The sequence below is a fragment of the Branchiostoma floridae genome, chromosome 14, assembly GCF_000003815.2.
Source record: "Branchiostoma floridae strain S238N-H82 chromosome 14, Bfl_VNyyK, whole genome shotgun sequence".
NCBI classification, from domain to species: domain Eukaryota; kingdom Metazoa; phylum Chordata; class Leptocardii; order Amphioxiformes; family Branchiostomatidae; genus Branchiostoma; species Branchiostoma floridae.
In genome coordinates this window covers 3,570,019-3,580,845 of record NC_049992.1, presented here as the reverse complement: position 1 = coordinate 3,580,845, position 10,827 = coordinate 3,570,019, and the positions used below count along the sequence as shown (strand labels likewise).

General features: G+C 42.6%; 1 protein-coding gene across 4 annotated transcripts; it reads left to right on the top strand.

The window, feature by feature from the left end:
• Positions 1 to 770: 770 nt before the first annotated feature.
• LOC118430703 (troponin C-like) lies at positions 771 to 10,434 on the top strand. Of its 4 annotated transcripts, XM_035841697.1 has the most exons (6): positions 783 to 901; positions 6,434 to 6,473; positions 7,082 to 7,225; positions 7,570 to 7,721; positions 9,484 to 9,583; positions 9,908 to 10,434. In XM_035841697.1, exons 1-6 carry the CDS (start codon positions 887 to 889, stop codon positions 9,946 to 9,948), a joined length of 492 nt encoding a protein of 163 aa, XP_035697590.1. In that variant the 5' UTR covers positions 783 to 886; the 3' UTR covers positions 9,949 to 10,434. The 4 variants fall into 4 exon arrangements, with proteins under 4 accessions (XP_035697589.1, XP_035697592.1, XP_035697591.1 ...); XM_035841696.1 differs by lacking the exons at positions 9,484 to 9,583; positions 9,908 to 10,434 and adding an exon at positions 9,194 to 9,358 and having other exon boundaries at positions 771 to 901; XM_035841699.1 differs by lacking the exons at positions 9,484 to 9,583; positions 9,908 to 10,434 and adding an exon at positions 8,440 to 8,547 and having other exon boundaries at positions 780 to 901.
• The last annotated feature ends 393 nt before the right edge of the window (positions 10,435 to 10,827 follow it).

Below are 10,827 nucleotides of genomic sequence, written 5' to 3'. Positions count from 1 at the left end.
GGATCTGAGATTTATACTAGTATCTGTAACGGTTGCAACGTTATCTTGTAATGAAAGCAATATCTATGTCTGTATGTAACTCTGGGAAACGATAAATTAGAGCAGAATTAAGGTGTGGGTTCAGATTTGTTGGGATGGCCCGTGAGTGATAGGGAGGGGTAATTGTGTAAAGGGAGAGATCGCGAATGACTCTGGGGAGGGCTGTGCAAAGGGACTAACCGTTAATGACGCTTAGAGGGATTATGGAAAGGGACGGACCATCAATTGGTCTGGGAGGAGGCTGTGCCAAGGGACGCACCGCACATGATGCTAGGGGTGGGTTGTACAAAGGAGCGAACTGACAGAAAAGAAAAAAAAACAGACAGTAACGTAACTGCTGCGGTTTTAGAGTTTTACGAGAGTCATACCAAAAAAAATTCCACGACATCGTCTTCCGGGAGGGACGTAAAACGAGGGTCCCTTGCCTAGACCACGTTAATCAGCCTCATTACGTAACACATTGGGTACCTACCGGCTTCAAGTACAATTGAGATCAACATCATCATCATCATTATCATCATCATTATCATCATTGTATTCAAACATCCTTCGATTACACACACATTGCTACTGCATCTAAAGCTAGATATCACGTGATCTTGTTTGCCCTCGTCCGTCTTGTTACGGAAGAGCTCCTTAGAATATGTCAGCCGGCCAAGGTCATGAGAAGGTCAACTCCAAGCATCCGGCTGCGCTGCCTGAGGAGCTGGTCACGTGATCACAGAGATGACAAACACTGATGAGAGCGCTGGTCACGTGACCGCGGGGTAGATGATAAATATTGGCGGGAAGACGGGGTGTCGGTTTTCACTTTCACTGCTGACGGACGGACGAAGACACGGTCAAGATGTCGGACGACGGAGTAAGACTTTTCACTTTCTTATGTGTCCTTCTCATAACGCCTCGCATTTATTAACAAAGATTCTTTATTTCTTCGATAAGGGTTTCTTTCAGCTCTAACGAATCCTTGAACTTTCTCGGTGGAGTTAAGACATCTTTTAGCACCCTGTGTGGCTGTAGACTGTCATGGGAGGGGGGTCTGCATTCCTGCATGAACCAGGGAATAGTTCTTGTTGAGATATGTGTTTGGTAGTGCACTTGTCTTAAGTGTAAAAAGATGGGAGGAGTCCTCAGTATTTCTGTCCGTTTTCTATATGAATCGTATTTTTTGGGGGGTCAGGAATAGCCCGAAGTTGGTGTCACATATATAATATCACCACAAAAGGCCGTGTGTTGGACGAGTGTCGGACGTGCCCCGGGCGGTGAGGTCCGAGGGTCGCACGCTTCGGAGTCTTCTCCTCACGGGTCATTAACACTCTTATAGCTTATACCCCCTTTCCACTAGGACGGCGCTCTCACCGCGCGCTCCCTGCGACCTAAAATTTGACAGATCGCTCAACGAAGTACTGTCCAAAGCCAGGGCCAGAGATATAGGATACACTAACCTCCTTCGCTGTTTTGCTGTTAGAGACGTATCATCTTGACAGATGTTAGGCACACAGTCAGTTGGTATACAATACACCGGTGTGCGAAGGGAAGCTTAGTTATTGGTAGTCTTAAAACTGACAATACCGTCTGAATAACCACAACTCTCAAGATGTCAAGATTTGTTTTTGCCCCTTTTCTGCCCAGTAGATACTTGAGCAGTTCTTGAGAAAGCATGCCAAGCCCGTCGGCATACATGTTATTTGCAGTCGATGCAAACATTGCTGTCTCCTGTTTGTTCGAACAAACGACGTAAAAAAGTACTTAACAGCTGGTAAGCCCACATGAACCCATAAAAATGTCGAGCAACTCTGCTTGAAACTCAGGAATTTTCTCGTCGGTATAGAGATATTCTTTTGAACGCATTTTTATTCGATTTTTTTGTCACCATTGCTGCGTAGGTTGCCCTGCCCCAGCTAGAAGCGTTAAGTTACAGCTAAGTCTACCGAAGTTGACAAGACCTGCTAAATTTAGACGAAGGAGCTCGCCGAGACCGCAGGCCCTTTCATACAGCCATCCAAACTTGGACATTCGCTGCATAGTTCCCTGATTTTCGACGATTACGTTCTTGACATGTTCACATGATAAATTGTCATTTTTTTCTGACTTATGATGACCCTGATGTCTCCAAGACGATGGCATTTGCCACAAGGAATTCACATGGCCTTTATTGGTGCAAACTGGCCTTCAAGTCTAGATTCCATGTATCTTTACTGGCAGCGTACAAATCCACAGTTGTCTGCTCTATTATAATTATATAAACAGTGTGATTTTTCATCCCTTATAATTTCATTGATCAAAATCTAATATAGCCATAGTTGTAAGACGTTCAGGTATAAAAACGGCCCGGACGGCATGCCCATATATGGATGTTCTGTCAACCCCCCTCCGCCCCGACAGCTACGTGTGAACCAACATATCCGGGAATCATCAGCGCGACTGGAAACATTGGACATTTCAGGGCCCGTTTACACTTGGACGTATTTGCAAGTCCGTATGAGTTCCGTACTGACATTGTTGTTGTATGGGTGAAGTTTGCAGGATTTTTTTAAAACTTTGATACACTGGTGTACAAATGTACATGCGTAGCCTTGTTATCTAAGGATAAAATTCAACCTTTTTTGCTGCAAAATTTACCTAAGCCAAAAATGACAATACGTAAGTCATACCGACTTGAATATACAGTGTGAATTGACCATAATACCCCCTTTCCAACAGAAGCTACGACCGTCGGACGACCACTGTGCGACTGTTGCGTGACCGCTGTGTGATTTAAGATTTCACAGATCTCTCAACGAAGTTTCATTGCTTAAGAACAAATCATGTTTTTGACGTTTTGTGTGTTTGTTTTAAATCATACCATTACATCTTATCAAAATTGCATAACATTCTAACCAATGAAAATCAGGGTGACACAAATCCACTTTTCGACGCTGTAGTCAGTCCGCGAGCACCGTCCATGGACAAGGTTCCTCGGTAAACGTTGCCTGATCTTAAGTGTTGCGGGAAGGAACGTCTCGTGTGCCATCATAGACGTGTGAGATCAAAGTTTCGTAGCTGAAGAACAATGTTTTTGACGTTTAAAATCATACTGTTATTGCATCTCATTCAAATTAATGGCATTAAGGGTGGCACCAATCCACTTTTGGTCGCTGTACTGTCGCTGTACTGTCGCTCACTAGTGATCACCGTCTAGTGAAAAGGGTTCCTCAGTAAACGGAGCGTCTCGTGCACCATTATCTACATGTATGTGCGAGTCAACATGTCAGCGCGACTGGAAACATTATCTTCACATTAGTGATGTTTACTCGCACCTTCTCGTTTGGACATAAGAACTGGGTTAGCGCGGATGTGATAGGTCAGTGTTAGGCCCCTTTTTCCATAGGACAGGCGCCATTGGGCAACATAAATCTTTATTGACACAACAAAAGTACAGCGACTTCCGCAAAGTCTATTAGAATTATGTATCTGAACAAAAAAGTGCATCACCTACATGAATTTTGTATGAATAAGTATCGACATATCAACACGTTGAGTCTAGAGTTTCACTTTAGTTCTAAGGTCTAAACATACTTTGATATGTTTATCTATTTGTACACTGTAACGGTTATCACCTGGTAGGATGTAGCTGAATTTATCTAGCGAACGTTTCAAATTCTTTTTAGCAGACGGAAAGAAACATACATGTATACATATGGCCGACTAGACCATGACCTTCATCTTCCCATCCCCTACCCACATATCAAATATCATTACAATCCATCTGTAGGTTCTGAAGTTATGCTGCTACAAATATCAGAAGATACACCAAATATAATGCCTCAATTTTTCGTGGAGTAAAGCGTCTGTGCTTGCCTCAGAGTTTCAAAATTGAAGGATACTTATCAGGCTGTGTTAGGCTCGGTATTAAGGCCCCTGTCTGCAAGATAGCTGAGCTATTGAACAACATACGACCGGCAAGAGACCGTTGGTCATGAACATCTTTGAAAGATAATCAAACATAGTGGAAGCTGGGAGGAACGCTTTGAAGGGTTTTGATGGGGAAAATTAACAAAAAAGCACGAATCTTCTTCTTCGTATATTTTCTTCGCCTAAACTAAATGCAATGTTAGTAATAACGTGTTTTTAATTACTCATATTAAGAAGAAAATACTCATAATAACCACTAGTGCTCTTGTCCATGCCTTTAAATGGTCCTGAAGGAATTGTTCACTCACGTGTGCCTTAAGACAGACATCCCTGCGGAGACTCCAAGACATGCCGGAGATGAAAGAGTTCAGATCCCTATCCTTGCAGCACAGAAACAGCTGCCCGACAAGCGCGACAAATGAACAGCTCAATGTCTTTAACGCCGGAAACCCGGCACGGAAACAGCAATCTCCAAGCAGATGTAGCTATCGGGATTGGTTGGAACGTTTTGTATGACAGTATGTGGTGGTGTTTTGCCACGTTTTTCTGGATTTCATTTTGTTTACAGTTTATCGGGTAATTAATGCCAGTCGGGTATCGGCTAACATTCAAGAAAAAGCTCAAAACTGTCCCACTGCTACATCTGTTTGTAGATTTCAGGACAAGCTTTTCCCCATCGGTTTCCCGTTCGCTATACGATATCTGATGTTTGTGCATGTCCTTCTTTCTCTTAGTCTTTCGTCATCCTCGATTGAGACCAAACATGGTGCCATTTCTTGCTTCATAGAAGGATTGAATTTTAGATGTTGTAGCCCTTTAGAAAGCGAGTAATTTATTGTACACACTGTACAGTGTGCCTAATAACTTACAGTTCACTAAAAAGCATATTTAGCATATTCCTCTCTTCGTTTAACGTTTAGAACTGTCCAAAATCGCTGCTCGCGCGGATACCATCCATTCAATCATGTCAGTGTGGCCTTAAGGGATAGACAAGGTTACATAACAGTTGTCTGACAAAGATCGCGAGGCCGGTGGCATGTCTGAAATACTAACATGTCTTACGGCAGACTTTTAACTTGGAGACACTTAATTTGGAAACTTATTACTGGTTCACATCGCCGAATATATTGAGGTGGTCACAAGACTCGAGAGTTGAACTTCATTTTGACCTACTGTTCAAGATGTTGCCAAGACTATATTTTTGAAATTACTAAGTTTCCCACAAACGCTTTCGTACGATGACGACTAGAGAGATTTGGAGGGGGGGGGGGGTACGTTATTTTGGGGATCTCCGAAATAGAGGGTGAGCGCCAACGGGCAAAATATGCTTGCTAGGCCTTGGTTTAAACCAGATCCGCATCTCTAAGTGTTCTTCGCAACAAAAATAAACACATACCGGATCACATGTCTTACATTGCCGTGGAGAATTGAACTTCAACTTGACCTGGTCGTCAGGATGTTGCCATGACTATATTTGTCAAATTACTCCAATTACTCCGAGGGTTGGCACCTACAGTTATGTAAGATGATGGCTAGAGGGACAGGGGGAGGGGGGGGAGCTATTTTGGGGATCTTCGAAATAGAGAGCGAGCGCCAACGGGCAGATACCTTGGTTTGGTTTTCAACAGGATTTACTCTAGGTGGCCTCCCTATAAACATATAAAACTTCCATCGCCTAAAGGATGGGGCTGGTCACAAGGGAATTAAACTTCAACCTGACCAGAGCAGCAAGGTTTTACTAACACTGAATTAGTTCAACCGCTTCAATTGCTCAAGTTGCGTAAGATGAGGATGAACTAGGTGGAAGAAACGCTATTTTTGGAACCGAGTCCAACGGGCAAAATGGACCTGACATTGGTACAATATCAACTAAGCTCTAGGTGGCCTCTCCCATAAACATATCAAACTTCATATCTCCCATCGCCGAAAAGATGGGCACAACAGAATTGAACTTGACCTGACCTTCAAGATGTTGCCAAGACAGCATTGGTCAAATTACTCCCATTGCTAGAGTGACTTGGAGGAGGACTCGCTCGATTGAGTTCCTTCTAAATAGAAAACAAACGCCAACGGGCAAAATGTACCTGACCTTGGTAAAATGTGAACCCAGATTCACCCTCTATGTGGTATTCCCAAACCTCACGTCTTTACGTTACTGTTGATATGGGTATGAAAGAACACAACATACTTATCAAAAAGATAAGTGGTTATCTTGTGTCCTTGGCTAAAAAAAAAACGTCATTGCATTACTCACCTCACCTCACCGGTCCCATAGCCTCACCGGCCGTAGGGGCAGCAATTCCACCAACATTGCAATACTAGCTACTTCAAAAACAACGGTGTTTTGTCCATCAATAGCGTAAAATGTGTGGATTACTTAATAGTGCAATTTATATTCGCCCAAGGTCTCAAGACATACATTTTGTATATGTACCTGATTGTGTTCATGTTTGTTTGCCTAGTCATTTATTTACTATTGACTGCATGTTTGTCTTTCTAGGCGAGAGCGAGCGACTCCCTGACTAAGGAACAGGTGGAAGGTCGGTTTGAAATACGTTTGTTTTGGTTTGGTTTCTGTCTTCAACCTGTTTGGATGTGCGTGTGTATTTGTGCGTGTATGTGTGTGTGTGCGTTTGTGTGAGTTTGTTTGTGTGTCAGTTTGTGTGTGTGTGAGTTTGTGTGTGTGTGTGTTTGTGTGTGTGTGTGAGTTTGTGTGTTTGTGAGTTTGTGTGTGCTTGTGTGTTTGTGCCTGTGCGTGCGTATGTGAGACACATACACAGAAATGTATGTGTCTAAGTGTCTGTATGTGCTTGTGTGGTTTTCTGAAGGTGAAATCTGCCATCTCTTATGGCCTTGTTTCCTCCGCATCTCCCTCCAACCAAAACTGCTGATGGTGTTCTCTATTTCAAACTTGTTTTCTAGTGTGTGTGTGTGTGCGTGTGCGTGTGTGTCTATCTCTCTGTGTAAAGGGGGTGTATGCCTTGTCTCCCTCCTATCTGAACTGCAGATGGCGTTCTCCATCTTCACCTAGTGAGTAATGTGTGTGTACTCGTATGTATGGGGTGGTGTATATCTGTAAGTTTACAACTTTGTGTGTCTCTCTTGTCCCCCACAAGATAACATTTAATTTCTGCCTCCCTCCCTTTAGAGCTGCAGATGGCGTTCTCCATTTTTGACCGTGACGGTTCCGGCGAGATCAGCACACAGAACCTGGGGACCATCCTGAAACAGTGCGGACTGAACCCCAGTCGTGACGAGCTGGACGCCATCATGGCGGAGGCTGACGAGGACGGTAAGGGATCATGTCAAAAGTTCACAATGTGCTTTTACTGAGTTTTAGTCTTCAATCAATGGCATAATTGTGCAGAACCAACAATCGTTTGTGAACAGCGACAACTGAAGATAAGATTCGACATTCAAAGCAACTACACGTTATCCTTTCTCAGCACAACCCGTGCACGAGGCCACTGACGTTACTACCCCTCCTCTCCTCCCCAGAAAGCGATGGATTTTGACCAGTGGATTTTGACCAGTTCTTTAAGCTGCAGTTAACCGAATACCAGGACCGCCACGGAAGCTAACAGCACGACATGTGCAACTGAAAAAAAATCATAAAGATTCTTACCTCACTTCCAGGAAGCGGCACGATGGATTTTGACGAGTTTCTGGAGCTGATGGCGAAACAGATGCACCAGGACCAGTACGAGGTGGACGAGCGCGAGGTTCGCGCCGCCTTCAGGATCTTCGACAAGGACAACGACGGCTTCATCAGCATCGAGGAACTGAGGGTAGGAACTCTTAAAATCCTTCTGGCTTTAACCACTTTTTTTGTGTGCTTAGGCCGTTAACGCAAGGCATTTTGGAAAAGTCGTGCAAATATTGAAAAATATTCAGTCTTAAATCTTTAACGTACTTCTATGTCAGCCTCATTCAAAATTCTAAACATCAAACGAGTGTGACCACGCCGTTAAGACTTATTCTTACCTTTTTAGTTGTCAGTTTGCTTTGTTTAAATGTTGTTTACTTTTAGTGCTAAGAGACCATGCCCGATCTGTGCTGATAGGACCTTAGTGATGATGAACTAAAGATCTTGTGTGTTTATCTGTTTGTTGTTTTACAGACCATGGCTGATTAGCATGGGGAGGGCCTTAGTAATGACGACTCCATGGACCTGCTAGATGTGGAGAAGCCTTTTTGTTCTATCCATCTATTTACTTGTTGGTTTACAGACTATTTCTGATGCATGCGGTGAGAAACTGAGTGATGACGAACTGAAGAACCTGCTAGTGTTGTTTATTTATTTGTTTGTTTGTTTGTTTAGACCATGGCTGATGCGCGCGGAGAGCACCCGAGTGAACACGAACTGAATGACCTGCTAGATATTGTTTATTTATTTGTTTGCTTGTTTAGACAATGGCTGATTCGTGTGGAGAGAACCTGAGTGAAGATGAACTGAAGGACCTACTAGTGTTGTTTATTTATTTGTTTGTTTGTTTGTTTGTTTAGACCATGGCTGATGCATGTGGAGAGCACCTGAGTGAAGACGAACTGAATGACCTGCTAGATATTGTTTATTTCTTTGTTTGTTTGTTTGTTTAGACAATGGCTGATGCTTGTGGAGAGAACTTGAGTGAAGATGAACGGAATGACCAGATATATGTTGTTTACTTACTTATTTATTTGTTTGTTTAGACCATGGCTGATGCGTGCGGAGAGCACCCGAGTGATGACGAACGGAAGGACCAGCTAGATGTTCTTTATCTATTTGTTTGTTTGTTTGTTTGTTTAGACCATGGCTGACGCGTGTGGAGAGCACCTGAGTGAAGACGAACTGAAGGACCTGCTAGATAATATTTATTTATTTATTTGTTTGTTTATTTGTTTAGACCATGGCTGACGCGTGTGGAGAGCACCTAAGTGAAGACGAACTGAAGGACCTGCTAGATGTTATTTATTTATTTGTTTGTTTGTTTGTTTAGACCATGGCTGACGCGTGTGGAGAGCACCTAAGTGAAGACGAACTGAAGGACCTGCTAGATGTTATTTATTTATTTGTTTGTTTGTTTGTTTAGACCATGGCTGATGCATGTGGAGAGCACCTGAGTGAAGACGAACTGAAGGATCTGCTAGTGTTGTTTATGTATTTGTTTGTTTGTTTGTTTGTTTAGACCATGGCTGACGCGTGTGGAGAGCACCTGAGTGAAGATGAACTGAAGGATCTGCTAGTGTTGTTTATTTATTTGTTTGTTTATTTGTTTAGACCATGGCTGATGCATGTGGAGAGCACCTGAGTGAAGATGAACTGAAGGACCTGCTAGTGTTGTTTATTTATTTATTTGTTTGTTTGTTTAGACCATGGCTGATGCGTGCGGAGAGAACATGGGTGAAGATGAACGGAAGGACCTGCTAGATGTTATTTATTTATTTGTTTGTTTGTTTAGACCATGGCTGATGCATGTAGCGAGAACCTGAGTGGAGATAAACTTAAGGACCTGCTAGTATTGTTAATTTATTTGTTTTCTGTTTTTGTTTGTTTGTTTATTTGTTTAGACCATGGCTGATGCGTGTGGAGAGCACCTGAGTGAAGACGAACTGAAGGACCTGCTAGATGATGGAGACGGAGACAGGGACGGGAGGCTCGACTATGAAGGTAAAGAAACTCATCTCCAAGCAGATACAAGGCAGTTTGTTTTTCAAGCCTTTTGCCAGCGCATCATGCGTCTTACAAGCAGAACGTTTTCTAAGGCAAACGCACCACCTGATGGACCAAATGCTAACATGACTCATGAAAACAGTTTGAATCCTTATATACTTGGACATGAAACAATCCACATTCCTTATTGTAGACACGTCCATACGAATTTTCTGATTTGCCAAATTGATCTTCTAATACACACATTAAGCATGATATTATAGTACTGTATGCTGTGTCTGTGTTTTTCTTAAAACAAACTCTCCTCCGTTTGTTCCACAGAGTTTAAGGATTATCTTGCGTCCCTTCAAATCAAGTGGTGAAGAAGTGAAGACCGCTGATCCTGTCCAGCTCAAACAACACGTCACACAAATCCGGAAACAGGATGATATGCACAACCACAGCCAACTTTGTACAATAATAATCATTTCAATATCTAGATTCTGATTTATATCCAGTTTACAATCTTCTTTCGCAACGAGAAATACAAGGCATTACAAGGCAGTAACGTTATATGTTTTGAAAATATCACACAACTGAAATGTTTGTTTTTTCTACACTACACACTGCGCCACCACCAATCAAGAACCTCTCCACTGTATATGAGTGTTTTATATAGCATCTAGTTTGATGAGAGAAACTGATTTATAGTTGTGGAAGTTTGTAAGACCTTCTGGGACGCTAGAAGGAGGTAAACTTCTCTAAAACATACTTTGTTCTGTCTCGTCCTATTTTTACCGTATGTCTGATTACATCATATTGTGAATAAAGGATGGGCGACGTTAAAGTCTGCCCATGGCACAAAACAAGACGTTGTATTTCATCGCATACAACCTCAGACTATTCAGTTTCTTTCTCTTCAAACAAATAACCCTCTATACAAAAGTTACTCAAGTGACTGGTGGATTATGCTCACGTCAGTCATTTGGAACGAAACAGGTATTTAGGATGAAAATCAACAACGAACATGAAAATACCTAGAATTTTGTCAATGGTACACTCACACTCACTCACTCAAGCGAGCGACCTGGGAGTAAATGTTTTGACTCTTTCGATTGCGAGTTGTAAATTAATGCCAGGGGTCGCAACTCCTCCTGTCATTTTTCACAGTCCCCCTTTAGCAGGGGCAAGTGTGCCTACCCATTTGTGTACTAGTTCAAGAAACGATGTGTTCGGTGCGTGAAAAACCTTCAGTTTGTTGA

Bases quoted from the DNA above. Each gene is read 5' to 3' on its own strand.
- LOC118430703 (XM_035841696.1), top strand. The intron at 6,474-7,081 runs GTCGGTTTGAAA...CCCTCCCTTTAG, and splicing joins GACTAAGGAACAGGTGGAAG to AGCTGCAGATGGCGTTCTCC. The intron at 7,226-7,569 runs GTAAGGGATCAT...CCTCACTTCCAG, and splicing joins GGCGGAGGCTGACGAGGACG to GAAGCGGCACGATGGATTTT.